The 26,749-nt window shown below is 42.4% G+C and overlaps 1 protein-coding gene across 2 annotated transcripts in view; it reads left to right on the top strand.

Annotated features, from left to right (window-relative positions):
- Nucleotides 1-2,100: 2,100 nt before the first annotated feature.
- The window catches only part of rgs12b (regulator of G protein signaling 12b), a 39,880-nt gene continuing 15,231 nt past the window's right edge, over nt 2,101-26,749 (top strand). For both annotated transcript variants that reach the window (XM_084563450.1, XM_084563451.1), the window contains exons 1-4: nt 2,101-3,875; nt 4,149-4,388; nt 4,683-5,672; nt 10,877-10,996. In XM_084563450.1, coding sequence (XP_084419576.1) covers nt 2,742-3,875; nt 4,149-4,388; nt 4,683-5,672; nt 10,877-10,996 — 2,484 coding nt within the window. In that variant the 5' untranslated portion in view covers nt 2,101-2,741. The remainder of the gene's footprint in view (nt 3,876-4,148; nt 4,389-4,682; nt 5,673-10,876; nt 10,997-26,749) is intronic.

The following is a 26,749-nucleotide window of genomic DNA, read 5'->3' as shown; positions in this document are numbered from 1 at the left end:
CTGAAGCTGTTTTCGAAGCTGTAATCTGAGGCCTCACTGAAGGCAGATTAAAGAAGCCTTTGAATTCGTGGGGTTGAGAAATTCAAGATTTGACTATTTATAATGTTCAATGAAATGATTCAAAAACAGGTTAGAGCTGTCTTTTAGTATCTTCCCCAGGCATGTGAAGATCATAGGACCCCTGCAGGGGGGTAATGCGATTACCCAGAAATCTTTTGTGGTTTTGGGAGATGGGCTTTGAGGTTGTGGACAAAGGTTACGTTCCACTGATTTAACACGCTTCCCTTCAAGGCTTTATTTTCACATGAGGAATTGGTTTAATAAAAACTGCCAACTTCTTTTGCATGTCCTAACATGTCAACTACCTTTGTGATGAGCATGTTGGAGCTTGCCTTTAAAAAAAAAAAAAAACAACAACTTATTTTTAGGTCTTTAAGAATCTAGTTTTCTCCATTTATATGTATCTTCATTGGCTGTAGTAGAAGCACACACTGAGAATGAACTGATGAAATGAAAACTTAAATTTTCTTCAGGCTGGATCCTCCTTCAAACTTTTTTTTTTTAACAACTGCCTGTAAAAACAAGACTGAAAGACTGTGTATTTCAGTTAATATTTTAAAGAGAATTATCTCTGCATATGGTCTGTTGTAGAAATAAATAAAGCTGTTATTGAGATTTCCTTTGTGAGGAAACTGTGTCAAACAGATTGACAGCTTTTATGGCAAACCAGCTGAAGGTGTTTTATGTGTTTGCAGGTAATGATATTACCCACCGGATCCACTGTGTCTGTAACGCAATCAACCTGCGAGGCGGTTTAAAATGTTTTTGCCTCGTCTTCCGTCTCTGCCAGGGAGGCCGAGCCGTTTCCAGTCAATTAACCAGAGAGGCAACAAAAGGTCAGGCTGCGCTGGGAAGAAGGCACAGACAACAAAAATACATACATTGATGTAAACGCCCAGACTCTTGACTAACCTCTTACACAAGTTATCATACTTAATGCAATTTCCTTATCTCAACTGGACTGTAAATCATTTATACACCATGCTACAGTATGAAAGTATACTTTTGTTTTACAGCCCTCATTCACGTGTGGTTTGTGATTAAAAGGTATTAACAGGATTCCCGGGCAGCTGCCATATGGCTTATAAAGCCCTGAAATCATGATGGCACAGGTATTAAGCAACTGTTGGTGGCTTCTTGGGGATGAACTTTAGATCAGAAGCAGAAAATTAAATCCCAATAATGTTTTAGGCAGAAAATAAAACTAGATGTGTGCTGTGCTTCAGGTTGAACTTGATTTCATGACTTGAAAAGTGTACATTACTGTTGAGTTAATATGGCCTATATATGATAAGTGAACTTCATTACCTTGCACCATTTCAACAGTTTTAAAGTCCCCCCCGCCCACTCTAAACACACCTCCCTCTCCTCCAGTCCTCCTCCTCTTGAGGCTACTTCGCCAGATGGTGCAGTCTTTTCTTTTGTTTACCCATCGCCCCTGAGTTTACCTATCAAACCTTAGCTACTAAACTATGGAAACCTCATGAGGAGGATCGCCACCGCCGGACACCCACCAGTAAGTCATTTCTTTTTAATCTTCCTGCAGGTCCAAACGCCTTTCCTGACAAAGACCTGCATCCTTTTCTTATTTCTCTTCTTTTTACAACTCATATTTTAGCCAGCTGTTGTCGTTTCTTGCTGTCGGTTTTTACCACTAGTATAAAGACACCTAAATGCACTGCGCTCCCATTAAAACACTGCTCCGTGTTAATTACTTTAGCGGCCCTTGTGGTGCGTTTTGACACCTGTGGATATGAACGGGCTACTGTTGGTACTTTTATTTGTGATTTCTCAACCTAAGTTTTGCCAATTTATCCGCGTAACCGTTCTCTGCGTGATTGACAGCTCCAGCAGCCACTGACCGCGCGTGAAAGTGTGTGTACGCCGCCGTTGCCACGGTTACAGACCGACATTCCAAAGTTCTGGAAATAGAGGGGCGGGACTAAAGGTTAAGCATGGGTGGGTGCACTTTTGAACAGCTATTCACGGCAAGAAAAAAAAAGTTTTAAGTAACTCACACGAACTGAGAAAAAAGCACGCGTTTCTCAGTGTCAAGTGAAAAACAAGTTGTTTTCGTTTTCACTTACTAGCGACCACTAATTCTACCGAACTTTGCTAGCATGCACATCTAACTAAGCTAACGGTAGCGCGTCTGCTAATCTCAGCTAACAGTTGCTCAGTGATGTCGTAGACTATTAACACAAAGTCTAACATAAATTAAAGCTATGCTGTTGGTAAAAATAGAATGTTAATTTCAAAGTTAAAAGCTGTACAGATATCCCACAGCGCAGGTGTTGTAGGTCCGTTTACCTGCACTCCTGCCACAGCATCCCCTTCTGTACAGGTGTGTCTGTATCTGGCTCCTCCCCTTAACCTGCTTATTACCAACAATACCGCTACATAGGCCAGAGAAAGCATGCTAGACATTACTAATGGAATCTCAAGTAGAGATAACAGAAGTATATAGTTCAGGTGGCAAAACCTCTCACATATGTCCTGGTTCTCTTCTTTTGTGGCTCAGGTAACTTTTCTGGAGTGACACCAGGATGGCAGGGCTAGCACGGTTGTGCCAAAATTGAGGCCAGGCTCTCACCCATCTGCTGCATTTTGAACCGCTCCTCGCTTTTTCGTAGCAGCGTGACAGCAGACAAGAGGACCGACACTGGATATGCCCCGTGTTCATGCTTGAGCAGAGCCTGGGGACTTATAATGAGAAAGTGAAGTTTACTGAATCAATGGACAAGAGAAAGTATCCTGGCACAATGTCCAGGCAAATGGATTCATCATCCAAGAGGCGCCCATGTGGTGGAAGTGGGCTAAACTTCCACCATCCTTCCCAACCCTCCTCCTCGTCCTCCCAGCAGTGTCGTATCCGGGCTGTGGAGGTGGCAAGAGGGAGAACGGGTTATGGTTTCACACTGTCAGGCCAAAGCCCTTGTGTCCTCAGCTGCATCCTGAAGGGGAGCCCTGCAGACTATGTGGGGTTGCGTTCAGGTGATTACATCCTCTCCGTTAACGACATCAATGTCTCCAAGGCTTCGCATGAAGATGTGGTCAAACTAATCGGACGCTGCTCAGGTGTCCTGAAACTAGTCATTGGTGAGGGAGAGCGCCACAGGCGGCCCCACCACCACCAACGCTCCGCTGGCAGTCGCCATCACAGCAGCAACACAATGGCAGCGTCTTACCTGGACTCATGCTCTAGTGATGATGAGTTGGATGGTTTCTATGACAACAGTGTTAACAACAACAATAACAGCAGGTCAGGCGGCGGAGCTCGTGGAGGTTGGTACAAACCTAAACTGGATTCCAAACAGCTGGGCATCAACAGGGCAGAGAAGGTGGTGGCAGAGCTGCAGTCTGGGGGAATTTTTAACATGATCTTTGAGAACTCCAGCCACTCCTCCAGCAGCTCGGACAAGGAGAGGCCCGGGGTTACCTCATCATCAAAGCCACGCCCGCTCTCAGATCCAGAGTTCCCTTCATATCGGAGCACCTCTCGTTCCCAGAGCAACCCCAATCTTCTCTCTGAGGAGGAGATGGCCCAAGTTTTAAATGACGATTCAGTCTTTCTGGAGTCAGACTTCCGCCATCTCCACCTTGAAGAGCAAGATGTGGACGTGGGGGATGGCGGCGACTTGGGCCTCGAGCCCAGCGAGGGTATCCTCAATGTGGGAATGATCGTTGGCTATCTGGGCTCCATAGAGCTTGCCTCCGCAGGGACCAACCTAGAGAGTGACAGTCTGCAAGCCATCCGAGGGAGCATGAGGCGGCTCAGGGCTGAGCAAAAGATACATTCACTGGTCCTCATGAAGGTGTGAATGAATGTTTTGTACATCTGCATATAATCACTTAAGCATGTGTTTTATTTTGCAAAGGACAACAGTAGCTATCTTAACTGCAAATACCTTGTAAGCTTTATTATGTTAGGCCTCAGATAAGTCAAAGAATACGCTAAAAGAATTATACACTATAAACATCATATAACACAGAAACCTATGTGGATTAATATTGCTTCGCCTTTCTGTGATTTTATCATTACTTTCCCTGGTATCAAATTTTAACATGCATTAATTATATCCTGCCAGGTCATGCATGACAGTGTGCGTCTGTGCAGCGACAGAGGTCAGGTCCTGGCCACCTACCCTGCAGAAAAACTAGCTTTCAGTGCTTGTTGTCCTGATGACCGCCGATTCTTCGGACTGGTCACGATGCAAGCCACAGATGACCAGGACGATCATCATTTCCGCAACGGGCAAGACGAAGAGGGCAGTTTGAGGACATCCTGTCACGTGTTCATAGTTGACCCAGATCTCTGTCACCACCAGGTAAAAACAGAGCGGTAGCAATGGGACAAAACAAGAGTTGATGGATTATTTTGGTTGTATGGATACATATGCTGATAGCAATGTGATGAGCAGCAAGTAGTGGATATTTTGTTTTCTGACATTGTAACTGAACACATACAGTGACCAAGCTATCCACGTATGAGATGAGAGGAAGCTTAGGGAGGCAGAGCCACAAAGAAATTGTAACCAATGCTGTTTTTTAGTCACAGAGCAGATGGAGTGAAAAAAAGGGGTCAGATTTAACCGCTAGTGTCACTCCGATTGTTTCTTCAGGTCCATATGGGAGTGGCCAGGAGGTTTGGCTTTGAGTGTACCCCTGACCCAGACACAGGAGGCTGCCTGGAATTCCCCCCCAGTTCACAGCCTCTCCTCCAGTTTGTTTCTGTCCTCTACCGGGACATGGGAGACAACATCGAGGGGGTACGGGCCCGTGCTTTCCATGATCCTGACAACGACGCCCAACAGAACCACAGCACCAGCAGCAACAGTGACAGTGGGATTGGCAACTTTTTACCAGAAGAGAAGAGCAACAGAGTTCTTTTAGTTGATCTCGGAGGTCCTCCTAATCACAACCACATCTCTGGTCCACGACACTGGGACAGCCCTCCTTCGTCCCAGCAGGCCTGGAGCCCTACACTAGGAGCTGCAGCCTCCCCTCCTCCTCCACCTCCTCCTCCTCCTCCAGCTTTGAGAAATGGCCACTACCGTCATGACCCACACCTGGCTGACCTCCCTCACCCTCTCCCCTTATCTCACCCTGATGTCCCTGGCAGGCATTCAAGAGGGGTCCACCCACACCACTACTCGTCAGGGAAGCGGGGAGGAGCTGTTGGGGGAGGAGAATGGAGAGGCGCAGTAGGGGTGGAACCACAGCGGTGGCTACCAGTCCATGTGCTGAGAGACTGGCGTCAGCAGCACCACCACCACAGCCACATCCAGGGCCTGAGCAGCGATCAGGAGTCCTACGCCGAATCCACCGACGGATGGTCCTCAGCCAACTGCAGCACCCTGCCCCCACCCATGAATAAGATCCCAGCCGACCGCTACCGGGCCCCACTGGCCCCCGGGGATCACCTGCCACCACCTGGAGGGAGCCAACCTCCTCCTCCTCCTCCCTCACATCCCCACACCCATCGGCTGGCTGTTCAGAAAGATGAGTGGGCTAAGAAGTTATTTGGTGGAGGTGACAGAGAACGGGCTGGAGCAGAGAGAAGTGAAAGAGAGAAGAAACGAGGAGGGAACGCCAAAGAAGGAGAGAAAAAGGTATGTTTTTAATGAAATTATTAAAGCATTTGAATTAGTAAAACTCTGCTTGGATCAGTTTTTATGCTGTTAACCCATATTTTAACCAACCTTTCTAATAATCACACTGGCACAGTGCATTCACTGACGTGCTACACTGTGCCAGTTTGTGGGCTGTGGAAGAGTTGTGTTAAAACTAACCATGAGATGAGAAGCCCAGGCAGCAGGTAGCATCCCCCATCACACTTTCCTGTGGTGGAAATTTACTCTGACTAGAGTATGTCCAAGACTACGGTTTATTGAGGCCATAAATCCATCTGCCCTCATCCCACTGCCCTCCATCGCATTCTCACCTTCTTCTTCTCAAGGCCTAGTGTTTAGCTCATTCAGGCCTTGGTTGAAATTGGTTTTCATATAAAAGTTTTCACTCATTTTAAAAGTTTTCATGGCTGTACTACACTTCATAAGATGATGTTCCCAGATGACTCTCTGACTTAGTACAGGTGGATTGATAAGTTATTTATCCTCACTGCTCCAGTATCAGTTCATGCATAATGCATTAGCCAGACATCTGCCTTCACCTGAAAACCACCTGTTTCCTAAATGGATGAGACTCAGTGTAACAGCAGACCAAGTTTTGTGTAAGTAATTGTACAGTATACTGTTATTTGTTTAGTTTTATAAATAAACTGCTTGCATTATTTTATGAGCCTGACTGGATTCCATCTGCATCCACCAGTCTGTAGTCCCATCTGTTGAGGTGCTCATACAGAAATGTTTACAAGGTAACAGTTATATTTCCTTGCAGACATTTACATATTAGAAAGGATAGAGGATAGGATAGTTTCCTTGATACAAAAGGAGGCCGCTGCTTCTCCTAGTTAAGCTCTTGGTGGATAGGGTCCCAGAGACCCCAGGGGACAATCAGAGGAAGTGTTTACAAGGTCAGGGGCAAGGCAGAGACTGACAGTGACAGGAAGGTGGATGATAACCTCTCCAAACAATGCCCTCAGACAGGAGACACAGAGCCATGGAGGCTGTGGCTGTCATGATGAAGCCATACTAATTTGCAGTCAAGAGAAGTGCACTACTTTCTCCTTCAGAGCGTTTAAGATTTATGAAGATATTTTCCTGCCTTGTCGCCAGTAACATGCAACAAGGTATTACTGTTGATTGCCTGTCATCATTGGACACATGGTGGTGCTGTTTCACTACTTAAATCTTTGTAACCCTTCTCTCTAATGAGAAACGTTAGCTGTTTTGAAAAATGCCATCTATGATTGAGGTTTACTCTGATCGCAGAAATACAACGAGGCCTCAGTTTGTGTTAAATATACAGATATACAGAGTGGACTCTTGATAAACGTGACACAGCGATCTTCATAATTGAGCAGCTTGCTTGAGAGGTACTACAATGGGTTGCTCACTGGTTGGCAGTTTGAGCGCTGGCTCTCAGAGTGTTAATGGTCAACACAGTGGCAACTCCCTCTGAACCTCAGTGAGTGTATTTGGTTGAATGAGAGACTAATCGTACAGGTCTGTGTCCATTAAAGGGTGATATAAGCAAGCGTAGTCTATTTGCCTTTTATCATACATCGTCAACAAGACATCATCAAATATGTTTTCTGTTTTTATCTGTTGGCCCCCTGGTTTATAGTATTATTTATTATATATGCACTCGCCAGTTCATTAGGTACAGCAACTCAAATGCATTCTAACATAACAGTCCTGCACTAAATCTTAGCTTCCTGAAGGTTATGTTATTCAGCATTTGTTTCAAATAACTCTTGATTCAACTGTGTTTTCATTTTGTAGTACTATTGAATAACAGAAACACTTTAGTGTGTAATTCTAACCAGTGTAACGGCACCACAAACTACATCCTCCAAAATGATGATCCAGTTGAATCACCATGTTTCTGACACTGTTTCAACATCAACTAAACAGCAGTCTTGAAGATAAGATTCAGTGCAGGACTGTTACCGTAGAATGCATTAGTTTTCAGTAGTGTACCTAATGGACCTTGTCGTAAACAATGCTTTTTTTCTCTGTAACATTGACAGTGTGTGCATATAAGATCTGCTGCACAGATACGAGTTGTGAGCTTTTCACTAAAACGTGGTCTTTCAGATCTTTCTCTGAAGAAATCCCCTGGTGCAGTGACACCCAAATACAACCCCCAGCACCACTGAGTCAGATCTAGCATCTTCAATCAAAACCTCAGATTCTCTCAGAAAAACCCTCCTTGTCATATCAAATGCGAGTAGTTTCAGACTTACTGGGTTAGACAGAGGTCGTGTGTGAATGTTTGAGTCCACGCAAGTAATTGAGCGTTCAAATCTGTGTTATCTGACACACACACACACCCACACACACACATACACAGATACAGATGCCGGCTGACTTGGTATCCAGGCAACACCGCTGGTCATTGCCTGATGAAATGCAGAGGGGACCTGCACCTAACCAGCCAGTCGGATCCAACTCGTGTAGGCTTGTCAGCATCGATTAATTACTCATTAGTCCACCAGTCTGTTGATCAAGGCTTTCTCCTACAGTACAAGGAGATTGAGCCAGATGGCATTTGTGAGAGGAGAGACGGAATATTTCTGTTGTTCTCCAAAGATGAAAGGACAACAATTGTTAAATGGCTAATTGTCGACTTGTAAAGGCGACACTAATCCTCTTCTCCCTTTTTCGGGTTTACAGCACTTATGAGTGCGCTTACATCATTGTCAGATGGCCTCCACTAATAAATCTTGATGACCCTGTGATTTTCTCATGTGTTTATTTTAGGCAGCAGTTTATGGCATCTTATAATGGCTGTGCTGTTTAAACTTTATTCCAGTTAGTGGCTTTCCACTACAGTAGTCCTACACATGTTAAAAAAAAAAAACTTGCAAATTTCAAGTATTAGATTGAAATACGCTTTATATACACACTAATGAATTGCAGAAGTTGCCATACAGGTTGTAACGTGCTGTTAACATGTTTCGTTTGCGTGTCCATGTTCTCTCTGTACCTACGCTGTAGTTGAGGGTTCGACTAAAGGGTGACCTGGTTCTGCAGGCAGAATCACAGGACTGTACATGTTTGCGTCTAACATGTGGAATTTAACATTTGGGTGAAAAAAAAAGAAACCCTCCAGAAACAGAGGTGCATGTGTACCAGAGGAAATCTCAAGGCAAACCTGCTCAAATCTCAAAGCTTCCATGTTTGACCGTCTACATGTTATGTTGTGTCTTTTCTTAAAAAAAAACAGTAGTTTTGTCATTTGTGGTTTGTATGGATGAATTGGCCAGTTAATGTCATTAATGCGACCTGTCCAGGGTGTAGCCCGCCTCTCACCCAGTGACAGCTGGGATAGGCTCCAGCCCCCCAGCGACCCTCCAGAGGACAAGCAATTACAGAAAATGAATGAATGAATGCCATTAATGCATTACATCGTTATTAAGAGGTGAAATCAAGTGCTTGGCAACCAGCTGTCATAGTTGTTAAACAGCTGTGTAAACGCTGTAAAGTTTCCATACACCAGCAGTAAAATGTTACATCATATACCATTAGAGTACCAATATTGAATCAACTTATTGGGGTTTTATAAAAGTTATAAAATGTTTTGTTTGCATATTTACTGTCTATAGTTTAAAGTCCTTTTTTTACTATTACTGACCAGTGGCTGCAATGTTGAGATTCACGCTATTAACAGTATACAGCTATAATGTTATATCAGCTATAACATTATGACCACCTTCCTAATATTGTGTAGGTCTTCCTTGTGCCTCCAAAACAGTTGTGAATCATCAGAGAATGGACATGGGCCTTCTGAGGGTGTCCTGTGGTGTCTGGCAACAGAATATTGTTAGTGGGTGGCTTGGCCCTCTGAGGCCTCTTCTTCCAGTGTATCCCACAATTGCTCAGTGAGTTTGGGATCTAGTGAATTTGGAGGCAAGGTCAACACCTTGAGCTGTTTATCACGTATTTGTGATGCTCCTCAGCTGTTTTTGTAGCGTGGCATGCCCCATTGTCCTGCTGGGGATGGCTACTGCCATTGGGGAGTGTCATTGCTATGGGGTGAGGGAATGTAAGTAACATCCACATGAATGCCAGGAGAAAAGGTTTCCTAGTCGAACACTGCATTGTAACAACATGATCAATGTAAGTTCCTTCGCCTGTCAGTGGTTTTAATGTTGTGGCCAATCGGGGAACGTTTAATTAATAAATTCATATGTGGTATGTCAAATTTTCACAGTATTGTTTTGAGATGTCCAAAAGTACGTAGGGAAAGAAAGTGTAAGTCCTTTCCCGGACCAAGAAAATCTAGGCCTTCCACCCTGTCCAGCTTTGTATTATCAGTTGAGTCATTTCTTGTTTCAGCTTGATACTATAAATTAAACCAGCTTATTAAGTTACATTATCCACTGAAGAAAACCCATCTAATAATGTCAAATGAACTCACAGTTCCTCACAATTTCAACTAAACAACTACACTGTATTCATATCAGTTGACATTTTAATTGAGAGCACTATTGTTTGTGTTTCTACTTAGATTTCTCATCTTGACAACTAATGGCAAGGTTTTAAAGTCCACCTGAACTTCAGACAGATTAATTTGTTCAAAAATTTGACATTTATTTTAAAAGATATTGACAAGATGAAACAAAGGTTGGTATTGACATTTGAAACTGCCCTCTCTTAATGTCATTTAGAGAAGAGGACATTAATATTTGATCCACCAAAAATAGCCTCTTTGAAAAGCATTCCCGGTAGGGAAACAGGTTCTAAAATCCACCCATCTGATGTTGTAATACTGTGATTTAATCCTCTTTTGTAAATCCTTGCTTTAAAGGTATCGAGATTTAATAGTAATAGTTCTGTCTAATTAAAAAATGCAAAAATGGCAGCAGCCTCTACATTTCATATATCACCCCTCCTCCGTCTCCATTGCTTTTTTCAGCTCAAAACTAAAACACATTAGTTGAATGAGCATTGACCACACTAACAAAACTCACATGAACTCCAGTCAATGGATTAATTTGTTGTTATTTTTTGAAACTTAAATATCAAAAACTTGTCATGACTATTGGAATCATAGAGAAGAAAAACATTAACATAACTTAATGGATCTGTAATGTTTTACAGTGCAGAGTTTAAAACATCTGTACATTCAGATCTAGGATCTACATCCATACCTGTTAACTGAACCTGTTTGTCTTGTCTCGCCTCAGGGTGGTCGGTTCCGTGGTCTGACCATGGGGTTCCCTCCGCTCGCCCAGCGCTCCTCAGCCAGGCGCTCCTTCGGACGCTCCAAACGTCTCAGCCTGGCCCGCTCCCTGGATGACCTGGAGGTAGGAGCATATGCGCAAGCACACACACACACAGGTTAACTCAATTGCCGAGCTGTTACTGCGCTGCTCACGCTGTGCCACTGTGTTGTTGTCACATTTGAGCCACACAGGCAGCACTATCGATAATAATAGCAGCTCATCCACACCATACATCCTCATATGGCACATCCAGCCTTCCTCTCACATCACCCTGGCAACACACAGGCATCCATCTTAAAGAACAAGCCTTGTATTTTAAAGTTATGGATTTGAAGTAAGATCACTGTACACAACTTAGATACTAGGGAATTATTGACAGCCGTTTGATAGGTGAATACATGCAGTACATACTTTCTGGGTGCAGTGTGGCTCCAGTCTTACAGGAAATATCCTTTTGTTCTACTTTTAGCTTCAAGAAAAGACCTCGTGTCCAGCCTTTTGAGAGCCTGACAACAATAAGCATCTATTCTTGTTGCTGTTATTTTAATATTATAATTGGGGACATGAAGCTCATGATCAATACATTCAATTTTTGTTCTTCTCATCATAGTTTGCGTGTGTGTCCCTCTTTCTTGAGAATATTTCATAACAGTAGATTTGGTTCTCAGATAGAGATCAGAGGAAAGCTAAATATTTCCGCCGTTTAGTGGTGACTGGGGCACTCTGGGAGCAGATAAGCAGATCCCACAGTGCTGCTTCAGCACTGACAGTTTTTTCTTATATACCTTTTTGGCATTTTTCCTTCATTGGACAGAACAGAAGAGAGCAACAGGAAGCATGTGGAGAGAGGGTAATAGTCTGGGAGTCACAGTACATGCCACAGAGGTCCCAGGGTGCATTCAAACCGGAGAAACTGCATCTTAATCTCCTAAAACTGTTTATAAGTAATGTTAAAAAAAAGATAATCTTGTGAATGTATTACGTGCCTCAAAATAAAAATCTATTTGTTTTTGCTCTTGCTTGCATCAAATTAGATTTCCTGTCCACATATTTAATTATTTTCCAGCTTCAATTTAATCTATAATTCTTCATAATGTTATTCAGCACATTTCCTAGTATTATATTCATTTTCATTTAATCCTCACACAAATATTTACAAAAAAAAAAAAAAAAGATTCATCAGCACTGGGGAATTTCTGCACACTTGAATTGGCCACCATTGTATGAGTGTGACAGGGGTAGATAATCCTATTGCCAGAGCATCCCATGACAGGGTCTCTCTCGCCTCCTTTTTTCTTCTTCAGCCCTCCTACTGCCTCTATTCTACCTTTTTTTCTTCCGGTCGTTAGGCCTTTCTCTCTTTCTGCACATGCAGTAATGTCCACAAACAGAGAGGGCTTTGTGTTGTGAGTGGGGGCAGGAGAAAGAGATTTGTGTGTGTGCGGTGGTGTGGTGGTGGGGGTAATGGAGTGTTAGCCTGCACTTCTAATGAGCTCTGATGAGCAACAAGCTGGCATTCGCCTCATTAGTGAGGCCTCAACTCAAAAGGGCATACTGTATATTGACATGCACACACACGCAGGACGGATACGTGCATACATGGTGTTACAAATAAGATGCAATCCTGAATCTGTGACACACACACATACACACACGGCTCTCAGCCGTCTTGTTATCTGTGCTGTTTCAGCTTCTCCAGCAGCTTTCGGCCTCCATGCTGGAGTTGCTGCTGCTGCTTATCTAGCCCTGGATCTGACTGTAAAGCTTGGCCGTTACACAAACACACATACTGACACAGACACAAACTCTGCATTATCAGATAAGGCAATGTCTTATGACAGCAGGAAGAGGAAGGAAGCCACAGGCTGGACACATCTGTTTTCCTCCAGCTGTGTGTCTGGATCCTTGGTCGGCTTCAGTTGTGCGATGAACCTCTTTGCCATATCGCTTCGTTGTGCTGTACGTGCAGCACATGCTTAAATAACACACTAAAAGCTTTGTTTGGAAGTACTAATGTTGAAACCACGGAGGGCTATTTCTAGAGACATCCTAGACAAAACAAGAAAAAAAAAACATCTTCCCATACAGCTAACCACATTAACCATTTCATGGACACACACCACTGATGCGCATATAAACCATCATCAAGAAGTCCTTTAAGGTTGAGGTCTGAGCTCAGGTCCCAAGTGTGTAAGCTATCTACAAAAGTGGCGAATCACTCCGTGGGCAAATGCACAAATATAATTAACAAACAATTCACACAGCTAGGCTGATTGCGAGGCTGATTGCGGCTGTTTTCCCCATGAGCTGCAGTGTAACCATCTGTGGAGGAAGATGAAATTTCTCTCCAGTGGAGCTCAAGTGATCTTAGAGCCACTTCCAACAAGATCTACAAGATACAGAGGCAGTGTACTCTGTTTTGGAGTAGCTACATAAATTCGGTCAAGTAATTGGCCTTGGGGGTGTAAGGTGTTTGGTGCTTTCAAATGTGGTAACAGTTTTATACTCTCTACTATCAGACCAGGTTGGGAGGTAGATTGTACAGCGATGCCCTGACACAGATAAGAATACACAATTTATTAACATAATATAGAATACTGACTTGTAATCAGTTTAGTCTTCTTTTTCCTTTATTTTAAACCGTTAAATGGAGCGGATGGTAGGGATCAGTGTATGATAACTGCTGTATTTTATACTTAAAATTATTATTAATCTATTAATCGACCCCCCAGTGGTCTCACCTGCATAGTTAACAGCTGAAAGTTGAAGTTAAAAACATTTAACTTTAACCTAAGTTGTCACAGTTACTATACTGGCCTGTCTGTCGGGTCTGCATGAGGGGGATAAATTTATGAGTGAATGCATGTGTGTGAGACATAGGCCAGGCTCCTCAGGTGTGGTGCATCCCTAATAAGAGCTCCATCTAGCAGCCACGTAGCAGAGAAACAAAGCCCACACAAAAGACGACATTGAGGAAAGCCAGTGCTGTGGCCATCAGACTTAAGAAAGACCATGACAGAAACAAGTGTTTGTAAAAAGCTGTGTTACTCTTGCTTTGACTGGAGAGTTTAGGTCTTATTGTTATGGACGCTTTATTTTTATTCGATATCTATCTATCTATCTATCTATCTATCTATCTATATACACACACACACACACACACATATATATATATGAATGTTGCCCTTTGTTTGTGTGCCTGCCTGTTTTTGCTTTCCGTCTGTGTGACTTTTCCAAAAGCTAATTGATTTAAAGGCCTGATGTAGCCTCTCAGAGACAAATGCAGTCTGTCTTTCTGTCGGGGATGGTGGGAACTCTTAACTGAACTCACATCATGGCCTAAGCTCAAAGACATGCGCCTGACACTTTTCCCTGGGCTAAGGTCAAGTTACCTTAAAGCAATATTTTAACTTTGGTGGAATATTTTCAGCTTTTAAGATGTGCACTGCTCTGTAGCACAAGTTCAGGATCAATCAGTCTCTCAGAAATACTCCAAGTGATTTATTCCAGTTAGTATTTATATTATTAATGTATAAAAATACATTCATAACAGTAGTTAAAATTTGGTCACGTCTGTCTTGGCAAAATACTCGTTGGTAGTGGTTGTAAATGAAAGTCTTTGCCAGCCTGCTCTGAATTAAATACTGCCGTATTTTCATGGCTGATGCTTTTGCAGAGATATATGCCGTTGGTGCCACTCCGCACAGGGTTTCGTAACTGAGCCATGTCAATATTAGATAGGCAACAGAAAATTGTCCCCCTAACATCTATTTTGACCTAAAGTCATAATCTTTTTTTTGCTTAAGCAAGTAGTCTCAGTGCCTGAACCTTAACCAATATTAAAAACCTTAGTCCAAAAACGACATGGTAAAATAATGGGCGCCACACAGTACATGAACCCCAGCTGTTTCTCTAATCACTAGTCCACAGCAATTAATTATTTCAAATTAAAATGTGTTATTGGTAATATTGCTGTTGATGTCCAGATACATTGACAAACACAGCTTCACACTTCAGAAACACTGCATCCTAGATCATGCAGCTCAGTTGCATTTTTCATGAGACTTTCGTCTCCAACTTACTCAGCTCCATGCTCCTGGAGTCCTGTGTTGAAACAACTCTCAACTCTGTTGACATGATCAGGGTTATTTTTGTTTTCAGAAAGCTTCCATTATGACCACAGACATTACACAACTACTTTTATTGGCTGAGCAGCGCTAACCATGAGGAATAAACTCATCTCTGTGTGTACGTTTGGTGGAGTATACATTATTTGTAGATGGAGTTTTTGCACACGGCCAACACCAATGTTGAAAAGTGAAAATAAAGAACTTCCATAAAAGTTTCCCAAAGTGTTTTGGGGCCATATTGTGGAAAAGATTGTGCCTCCTGTCTGTAGGTTATTTATCAGGGTTCAGTGTGAGTGAGGTGGTGCTTCATTTGCGGTCCTCACCCCTGGGCCAAGCAGAGGACGGGTGGGAGGGGTGTGTGTGGAAGAGGGTATTCGGGTGAGTATGTTCACTGTGTGTCAAGGCATGTTAAGGAATGCATCTTCGTACTTAACTCTTGTTGTACACAGCCTGATCAATACAGATAGCAGTCAGCTGGATGATCTTGTCTCGTGTCCTCCTGGAGAGTTGCTGAATAGTCTGTTTCTCCCTGTTTTGCTTATTTTGTTCCCGCATGATGAATGTCAGCTTACTCCAGACATGCGTGGGGCATACTAATCAGATGACAGAAGAGCACTCAGGTTAACACATTCAACTCCTGATTTTATGTGTGGGTGCGTTGCTTAATGGTAAGGGGTCTCCCTCTGCAGCCGTGCCTACGCATTTGTCTTGAGTTTGTGTATGCGCGCGTCTCTCAACCCACAGCAGTGTGGGTGGAATAGAAATTATACGAGGGTGGGTGCAAAAGCAGAGACGGAGGAGGGGGAGAGCAGCAGAGAGGCAGGGCAGGGGAGAGAGGAAAGAGGAGGAAGAGGAGGAGGGGGGATGACAGAGAGAGAGGGAGAACGAGAGGGAAGGGGAATCCAGCGACAGCGACGGTCTGTTGCGGCTTGGACATTTGAAAGCCATCAAGATTTTCCACTTGGGTCTCCCTATGCGCGCAGGCATATTCAACAGCTGATGACAATGTGCAGTGAGGGGACCTCTCACATGCAGTGCTGAGGATTACTTGTCTCTTCCTTCATGGAGCAGCAAACTTTGAGTGGGGATTCTGCCGCTGATCCAGTGAGTAAACGAGCTGTGTGTGTTTGCGGCTTTATTTGTGTGTGTGTGTGTGTGTGTGTGTGTTGTAAGCATGTGTGTTGGATTCATTACACTGACGACTCCCTGGCTTCTGTCACATACAACATCTAGACTATGTTACACAATCTGAACAGTTTTAGCCCAAAACTGCTGGAGGGGATTCTGTTAGTTCAGTTAATACTATATTTTAAACCTTAATACTGATCACTGATTGTGGTGCTTCACACGTACAAACATCTGAACCAAAGCCCCTGTTTGGTGTCTCTGTTTCTTGAGTGACTATAGATACATGCCAGTCATCCAGTGCATATTTATCCAAATTAAAATGAATTCAATGCAGTGAAAGTTAAGTTGTGAGGCCTATCTCAGAAATGACAGGTCATGTGACCTGTGAAGGCCAATCACCAGGCTTTTTGTGGCTCCGTTTGGTTGAGGGGAAACATGTTTCTTTTCTTCAGTCCCGTAGATCAGTTCAAATGCAGAAACTGGCCGATAAGGAGTATTATTAGAATCATGTAAGAAAATGTCTCATCTGTTAATGCTTGTCCTCCAGAGTGATGGATGGATGTGGTCTAACAGAAGGTGTATGTATCTCTGTGTGTGTTGTATGAACGTATGAAGTTTTGAGTGAGGGGGTTTTGACACTGTGGTGGAAAGCAGCACAGGACATTATTTCACTGAACACAGTAGTGAGAAAAGAGAGAAGCCTGCCAGCCCTCTGACCCAACACATACACACTCTCTCTCTCTCCCACACACACACACACACACACACTCTCACACACACACACACAGGCATAAAAAACTCATTCATGTTCCAAAAAAAAAGTGAATTAGGACACAATCAGATGGCCGAAGATAAAAACCTGCACACACACACATTTCTTCTTCTTATGAGTGTGTATTCTCACTGTGTGAGTGTGTGGCTGTGTGTGTGTCTGTGCGTTGTTCCTCGTGATATACCCTGGGAGCAGAGTGTGTTGGAGAAGGAAAATCAGATGATGAGTTCAGGATCAACACAGCTCCTGTACATGAAACACCTCGGGAGGCCAGGAGTCACATTAGACGTAGCTCCGATTTCAAATACACACAAAGTACTTCTTTTTTATCTTCATCAAGTGCAAGTCCGTGCAGTTTACCACATCAGCACAATCAGACTGTGCCATGTGATAAGTCAGACTTGGTTTTGTTTGCTGAATTCGTCTTAAAGTGTAGACAAAATGAAAGCAAAACTCTACCGGTCTGAAGCTGTAATTAAACATATGTTTAATGATGTGTTGTTGGAGACCATTGTTCCTCTTTATTTTTGAGATGGTGCCTGTGCTACTCATCTAACACTTAACTGTGCAAATTACAGTTTACAAGGGTAGCAGCACATGACTCTTTTTCATCTTTGAAAGAGATCTGAGAGTTACCACTTTAATAACTGACTTTTCAAGGAAACTCACAACTAAAAAATAAAAACAGATGCTGTATCAAGCACAAATACTGCCTGGCTGTATTATAAAACATTTCCTCTACTTGTTTGTTACAAATAATTAGACAGAAGCATCTTGAATGACTATTCAATGAATCACTGGTTCACTGATACATGTTCTCCCCCGCATTTAAGTAAAAACCCTGTTAGCTTTGGTTGTTCCTGCTCTGCTCTACACAGTGTCTCACCTAAATGGCATCAGCAGGGGGCGATATTGACTTTTATTGGGTGGAAGAGAGAGAAAAAGAAAATTAAACCATTCTCTGAAGAAATATGATGTCTTATTGACATAGATGAGCTTCATTTTCATCTGTTTGTTGCAAAAAACACCTGTTGACTTGCATTCCACCTCCACCTTCTGTATTTCCCATGGGCCCCCGTTTTAAAATGAATTCAGTGCGAGACCTAAGCTCCCGTACTTTTCTTATTTCAGAGTTTGAACTTCTCTAAATATTTCTGTTTGTATCATGATTACTTCTTGGCAATATTAGATTAGTGAGAAATTCTATTGTTGTGATGAAGTACCTACATTTTTTCCAAGTAGCCAAAACAGACGATCCAAAACTACTGCTTGATCAGCAGTTGCACAACTAATTTCCAAGACAATTACCTATATTACAATGTAATGTTATATACTGCAATTTGTTTATGAAAAAAAATAAACTGTTATTATTTAATGTGTCTGCATAATCCAACCTCAGACTGTTTGCACTTGCAGACATGGAGACAAAAAGCAGTGGCTAGTTAAACAAAGGCAAATGAGGCATGATGGAACAGAGTGCTGTTGAGCCCCTTTAATTCACTGGTTAAGTGAACAGATGCAAATATCCTGAGCTAACTATGCATGTACATGCATGTGCTTTTCTTAAAACAGTTTTACGGAAATGCTAATATACTACAGAGGCACAATAACTTTGAACATGTGTACCACATGTGTGTCTGCCTCTGTGTGTAACCCTGTTCTGTTTCTGTCACACGATATGTGCAGAAGAAAATATTCCCCTTTCATGTTGAACTGGCCCAGAAAAGACCATGATCTAACCTACACACACACACACACACCACACACATACACACACACACACACACACACCACACATACACAAAGGAAAATATATGCTCGGCCAGACCACAGGAATTAGGTTAAAGAGGGGAGTGAGACATGAGAAATATTGTTGCTCATCTTCTCTTTCTTTTCCCTTCCCTTTTCTTTCTCCTCCCTCCCTCTTCTCATCAGGATGTGGATTCAGCCAACTTAAACTTTGTTGAATCCCTCTTATCCTGTGTGGCGTCCTACCCTTTCTCTCTTCCCCCGCGTTGACAGATGTGATTTAAGCTGAGCTTGAGCACAGGTTACTTACAGAACACATTATTCATGCTTCTTCCCGGCCTGCTGTAGATCTGTGACCGACCAGTGAGCTGTGCTCTGAAATGGCGTCACTGAGATTTGATCAGTTTGGATTTACTAGTTTTTGTATTTGATGTGATTATCTAGAAAAAGTTCTAAAAACTAGGTTCAAACGGGCAGCCTCTTTCGCACTAGAAGCTCTGGTAATTAGTGCTTTGGCAGCGCCTTCAGCTTCAGTGTGTGATTGTGTGTGTGTCTGGTGGTAGTGGGCCGGTGAGGGGAGCTGAGTGCTGGAGCCATCCCTGATGTTGCTATGATACAGGGACGTGGAAGGTTAACATTAACTTTAGCAACAATACGGCACAGCATTTTGAGTTCAATGGCCTCAAATGGTGCTTGTGGTGCTGAAAGGGAGGCAGAGAATGTCCTTTTTTGGGTCAGTAGCCTTTAAAGTGACATTTTAAAAAATCATTTTAGGAACATGTAAAGGACACAGGTCTTCAAATCGCTCTTAATGTGTACTGATTCGGAATTTAAAGGGTGCAGCTGTTGGAAAATGAAGCTAAAACAAACACAAATGGACGCGTTTGAGTTTTCTCAAAGACACTTCGGCCTCTTCTACCTCCAGTTGTGATTGACTGGTGGAGGCTTTAGGTCTGTATTAGATATATCTGTGAGTGGTTCACACTTGAAACTCACATGATTGGGGTCTGTTAATGTCGCAAAACCCACCTGCAATTAGAGGAAACATGGTATGTCCACCTTTTTGGATTCAACCTGGGCACGTTTTAATAACTAGACTATTTTATATGTTGCTTGACAAATATTTGAATTCCCCAGAACTCCATAGTTTGTCAAAAGTCAAGTCCAAACTGTAAAGCACTTGCATAAAGCAACAACAACAACTTTTTAGTTTATCTGTGAGTAATTTAAACTGTGCTGAACCAGGTTAAACACACACACAGTCATTTGGTGTTTGTGTTGGATACGTGTATAATTGACTCATTATTGTCAGCAAGCTAAGACAGTGGCCTCAAAACAACTGGAGGTAGAAGAGAAGGTGTGAGAGAAACTTTTTTTTCTTGCCAAAACAGGAAATTAGGGGGAGCTACTGTAGGCTCAAAGCCATATGCAGAAATTCAATTGCGTTCTTTGTGTGTAGCCTATGTGAGAAAGAAAAAGAGAGTGTGCATGCACTGAAGCAGGCTGTTCCGTCCTGTGAAGTGCCTTTGTTCACTTCAATTGACCTTTTAACAAACCTGCTGAAATTCCATTGATCAATTCAAAGCAGATGTTAGAGATTAAACGTTTCTCACGTTCTCTCTTCTCATCTCCCAGTGTTTTTTCACGCCTGAAACAAGGAAGACTTTTTAAAGTCACTCTGAATGCTGCAGCATGTAGCTGAATGTGATCTCGTCTACCCCTGGCTAACTGTGATTTGAACACGGACAAATAGGAGAAGGGTGGAGAGGTGAGAGCTGTGCTGTAGTGTGATTGGCAGGGCGACCTTTGTTCCCTCCCCTTCGTGGTAACTGTTGCCCGATGGGGGCGTGTCACTATGGAAACTGAGCTGTCTGTGCGTCTGCAAGAGAATGGAACTTCCTAGTCAGAGTGCGGAGGATCGAGTGTGTATGGGAAAGACAGTGTAGTAAGAAGGACTTAGCATGTTAACAGCAAGATACGAGACATGTATTTAGTACAAGTTTAATGGTTAGCTTAAGCTGATTCTAAGGTGTGTGACTGAAGCATGAATCCATCCAGGTCAGCTGTCTGCCTGAATTTCCTGACCTAGATAGTGTCTAAAGAAGCTCTGCCAGTGTGAGAGAGTGTTTTTTTGTGTGGTTCAGACATGTAGATTGAGCAGCAGTGGGTTTGCTCCTCTTTGAGAGGAGATCAGGATGAGCCTGAGGAAGAGGCTCTCCTTCAAGCGGGTCTGGAACTTCAACACAGTGAGTAGCGCGTATACACACACACACACCCACACACACACCCACACACACACACCTCCACTCACACAAGTAGTAGATATGTAGAAAGTGTTCAGTTTTTCATCCTTTTTATTGTTGAAGGTGAGACTTATTTATCTGATACACTAGAGAACCTGTCAACCATGGGATTTAAATAGTAATTTCCTGATGATAAGAGTCTTAAGGATGTTGTCACAGTGTCGCGAGTGGAAACAAAACATTAAGAGTGTTGTTCCTGGTTGGCAGGCATTCTTTTCGTACCGTGGCTTTAGTTTTTCTTCTGTGTAGATAATGATAAAATCGGAGAAGGATGGAACCAGGAAGAGAAAGAGAATAAACGGGAGAGTGAATGTCATTTAAAGCATCAAGGTGTTGTTATGCTCACTACAAGTGCGGAAGACAGATGGCTGGAAAAGGTGGAAAAATGCACTGGAGGAAAGAGAAATCTATTAGAGGGAGGTAGAACAAAGGGGTGGGAGATAAGAGAGGAGAGGCAGGGAAGTTGAAATGAACAAGCCTTGAAATCAAATGAACAATCTTGTCTGTTGTTAAGAATGAAGGGTCACAGTTGTGGTATCAGGCTATTGAAGTGTGTGTAAAGTGAGACAGGGAGACAGAAAGACTAACAAGATTGTGAGACAGCTGCAGGCTGTTTGTCTTCAAAGCCAGATGTATTTGGACCAGAGCGGGTGATAGAGAGACAGAAGGAGGGAAGGAGACAGAGGTACAGACTGAGACAAATGGAGGCAGAAAGAGCTTATTTTTCTTCTGGCGTCTGCGAATCATATGGTTTGCACATTTTGCCTCAAATGCTCTCTTATGCTTTGTGTGTTGTTAATGAAAGCGAGAAAGAAAACAGCTGTGAGACAATGAAGAGGTGAGCTGAGTCAGCACTCTCGTTTCTTGTGAAATTCACTTAATTTAGCGTGTCGACGGGCAGCTGTTAGGCTGCGCTAGGACAGGGGGTATTCCATCAGATTAGTTTGTGTTTACGTCTTGTTCTTGCCCCTGTCTGTGTAACGGCGGTGTGTTTTGGGCAACGAGCCAAGTAAAACAAGACATGTATCACCGGCCCAGCCTTTGAGTCACATCTCCTGTGTGGCTCTATTGTTGGGAAGCAAACATTATCTGCATTCCTTCCTTTCAGTCGGGGTGAATATTGATTCCTGAGTGAGTTGCAGGGATTTATCTCTTTATCCCAGAATTCCAGAGACGGCTTCAGAGAATTTCACTTTGGGAAAAAAAGTGGAGTTTTCAAATATTTGCGGGGACGTTGAAACAGGGAACACATTAGGGACCATTGACACAGAGTTTGCACATCGCTCTGTGTTTGTTTATTAATTGATTTAGTCAATTATGTTTCACAGAAATCCAAAAAGGATGAAATTATTTGTGCCAATACGTCTCTGGGTAGCTAGTCTTTTTTGACTTACTTTCAGACCATGAGGACCCCAATTGGCTCGTTCACCTCATCCTCTCCTCTCTCAGTTAAGCTATGCTATAGCTAAGTGGTTTCACGGTTGCCAGTCCTGGCAGGATAACTCTGGTTTTCTCAATGGCAGCCCCTATTCACCTCATATTCAAAAGTAAACACACAGGCACGCACACATTGAAACTGTTGGCCCAACAACTTCCTCCTCAGCTGGAAGTGTGTGTGTGTGTGTGTGTGTGTGTGTGTGGACTCGGGAAATCTGTGTGGTGAAGTTAAGTAGAGTGTGTGTCATGTGTTCAGTTATAGGTGTGGTCTCTTCCGGCCATGCCAGTGTTTCATGACTTACATATTTCAGTTGTCATTCAGCTCCATGCATGCAAGAGCAGAATCTCATTCCTTACCAAAGGTGGCAGTTAAGTTCCAATGATGGAGCCAGGAATAGGTTCCTCTGGTGCAACAGTGTTGTCTTTGTGTGTGTGAGTGCATATGTTATCCCTCACAGTTTCTCCCACAGACATTTTTGTTCACCCTGTTAAGTGTTACTGGCCGCTCTGTGTCTCATCCCATCAAGCTGAATGTCTTTTTCCACCGTCCACCGAGACGCACACACTGCAGCATGGCACCTATCGGAAACCTGAGATTGTTTAAGGAGACTTTTATGGCTTTTGAAATATTAATATTATGATAACTATGAGAATGAACAGCTGTAAACGGTGCTGTGTGTTTAGTCATAGTTTGACTCCAACGTTCAGGCTTCATAACAGATGACGTACGTCCCACATTTCTCACTAGTCGCAGCTAATAAACTGGGACCCAGGCACATGGTGACCAACCACTCCCTACTCACCCACACATACACAAACTCAGCATAAACAGACCAGACATGTGGCTACAAGGTGGCATTTTTTGTCCCAGGAACTGAAAGCAAGAGGACATAAGGAAGCAGGTTTTGACATGTAGACAAAAATAAAAATTGAACAATCTTTTTAAAGCACACATAATCCAGTGGGTCTTTTTAACGCAACTTATCATAAGGCAACTTCTTTTTTTTTTTTCAGTTATGTGGCTCCTAGAAATCCCAAGGAGCCACAAGTTGCAACAACAAGCACAGGCTGGACATTTGATTCAGACCAGAGTGTGTTGTCATTGAGCGTTGTGCAACCATGTTATCTTTTGTTTAAGTGGGTGTCACGGTGGTGTGTATTCATTGTATAACTGTCTACATCGCTTCCACTGTATCAGTATTCAGAGCACAGCGCTTTGTAGGATACCAAAATAACCCTATGAAGTTCTTCACACACTTTGCCTAGGAACTATTTCAGTTTCCACTGATGTTTAAATCAGTGGATACTGGAGTTGTACTGGATAACATTTGTTCTCACTGGCTTCTTACAAATTGGCAATTAGCCGATTGATGCATTGATATAGAATCAACAACAAGTTTAAGAATTTATGAAGAAAAAAAGCTAAACATTTGGGGTTTCCAATAATTTGGGGGTGTAAGAAATTGTAAGGGTCATCTTTATCTATTTTATAGACTCAGCTATTAATTCATCAATAAAAATAATCTACTCTTAGCTAAAATTAATTATTTCTAGTCCTATTTTCCATGAAACTTATTTTATGGCATTAATATTGAATGAAGATTATTCTGTATCTGATGATGACCCTTACAATTTCTTACACTCCCAAATTATTGGAAACCCCAAATGTTTAGCTTTTTTTCTTCATAACTCGCCCAAATTCGTGACGCCCTTATATAGTCTCAATTTTTAAACTGTTAGTGGTGTCAGTCTCATAACTTCAGTATCAGTTTAGCTCTAAACTGCATCCAGTGTATCTCTGATTTCTTTCTTTAAGGTCAACTTTTTGATTAAGACTATAAATTGAGTAATTGTGGCAATTGAGAATGCAAATATCTCCAAAAAAGGTTCAAAAAAGGCAACTGGACTTGAAGAGTTTTTTGAGAAGACGTTTCACCACTCATCCGAGTAGCTTCTTTAGTTCAGTTCAGTTCAATTCAGTTCTTCTTCAAGCTACTCGGATGAGAACCTTCACAGACAGAATGCAAATACCATAATGGACAGAGTCTGCATACTTGCTCTGGGATTCTGTAAGATCTAGACGTAGATCATCCAAGGGTCAAAATGCAGTATAGAGAAACATAATGTCTTGCTTGTTTTTCTCGTTTGGTTGTGCTATTTAATAGCAGGCCACTGCATTAACAGCTGTGTCCCTGAACACCTACGCCAAAAAAGACTCTTTTCTGTTACCTACGTGTGAGTCAGTACACTGGCAGCTTTACATTTCAAACTGTTCCTGTTGGTAGGTAGACTTACAGCAGATGTTTATTCTGTGTAATGTTGAAAGGCTTAAAAGTGTGGGATTTCCTGTAGTTGGGACTTTGTGTAAAATGTGGATCAAACAGAATGCAATAATTTACAAGTTATTTAAGTTTACTTATATCAACTAAAATTTATTATTATTATTGTTATTATTATTAAAACTGTGAGACAGTTTAAACGCCGAACAAATAACATGTTGACAAGTTTATTAATAAAAACAACCCATTAGCTACAGCTCTGTCTGAATTCTCCAATTTCATAACCACATGCTCATTCTGAGCTTTTGCTTGAAACATTTGTCCTCCACTCACGTAGAAGGCATAATCAGGATCATGAATCATGTGCGAGTGTGACAATTTCTGCTGATCTTATCAGCGTTTTACCGTATTATGGGCATATAAAAGTCCTGTTAATATTTAGAAAATATTGGGGTGGTGACATAGCGATACATCTGTACTGCCAGTTATACTGAAGAAGAGTAGAGCTTATTGAGTTTAAAACCAGTGAATGTTAAAGTAGTGGGATCTGTAAAGAAGTAGCAGCACTTTATAGAGATGCTTTTGATGTTCTGATTCTCCAGTTGAGACCATTTTCCAGCTGCATGCATCCCTGTGGATACAAGGCTAAGGGGAGAGGAACTTGTGGAGGGAATGTCTGGAAAACCCCAATCATTCTCTGTGGGCTGTCAGGAATGACCAGGACCTGCCAATAGAGGAGGGGAAACACCACTGGGATGATTAGGGAAAGGCTGAGAGAAGGAAATAAAAGAGAATGATGTGGGGCAGGAGTGAAAGGAGAGAGATGATAATGAGAGGCAGAAAGAGGGGGAAAAAAGACTGGGATGGCTGGATGGGGGGAAAGAACAAACAAAAGGAAGGAGAGAGTGGAAGTAGGTTAGAGGGGAGTAGGAAAATAGGGGAGTGGGAACCCGGGGCCTTGACCAGGTGCCAAACCACTACACTACAGCGTACGTCTGGAAGTGATCAAGCTAGAGCTGAGTTAGGTTGGGGGTCAACACACACACACATTCATAAATGCAAAAGAATGCTACACACAAAAGAAATACATCTCTCCCAGATGTTGGCCATATGTATGCATACTGTAGGCTGCACCCATATGAAAACACTGGGTTCTTAATGCATGAATCACACTTATACATATACGCTGTTGAAATGTGCTGCGCTCTAATCAGTGGAAGGATCAGGTAACCGGTTTCTACCTCTGTCATTTTCAATCATTCTCTGTGGCGGCTCCACCACAGTCGTCCTCTTAAAAGTCACTCAAATCGCTTTTCATTCTCTGCTGCCAACCTCTACTCTGATAAAGCTAATCCCACTGATTATAGTGGCTGTGCCATCTGGGCACGACAGCTTGGCTCGAGAGGAAAGATGCACTTGATTCAAATCAGCACATATGCTGCACCGAGGCATCACCTTAATTAGATTGACTTTATTTTAAGATTTTGAATTTCAGTGTACATTTAATCAGTGTCTGGATATTGTTGAATTTGTGCATGTTTATAACAAATTGACTATGAAAGGTTTTTACACAGTTAGTTCATGTTTTAGAAAATTGGATCAGAGAGCGTTTATATACACAGAAAGCTCAGCGTGTATTTACAGGAACCGTAGTAACCTTGTTACTGTAAGTTTTCATTTTCATTTTCATTTTTTTTTTTTTTCTCACAGTGTGAATGTGGATTTTACAATACAGTTGTGGAAACTAACATTATTAGAAAACTGCTTCTTTTTTTACATTTGTGCCAGTTTCACTTTTAGTAATTTCAGGGTGTAGAGTGAAAAGGCTCGTCTCTTACTAAGCGGGTGCTTACTCATGCACTTTTATCACACAAGTGCTTTACCAGTCTCAAATCTTCATGCACATGTGTTCCTCAAACTACATGTAAAATTGTAATCTAAATTAAAGCCTGAATTAAACAACTGCAATACATCAACATAGGTTCCACTTATTGTCAGGGAATTGGCTTAACATAGCAGCACTTCTGTTTGCAATA

Source organism: Chelon labrosus (assembly GCF_963514085.1).
Source record: "Chelon labrosus genome assembly, chromosome: 2".
Lineage (NCBI taxonomy): Eukaryota > Metazoa > Chordata > Actinopteri > Mugiliformes > Mugilidae > Chelon > Chelon labrosus.
The sequence above is the reverse complement of the archived record's forward strand: the minus strand, read 5'-3'. Positions and strand labels throughout refer to the sequence as shown.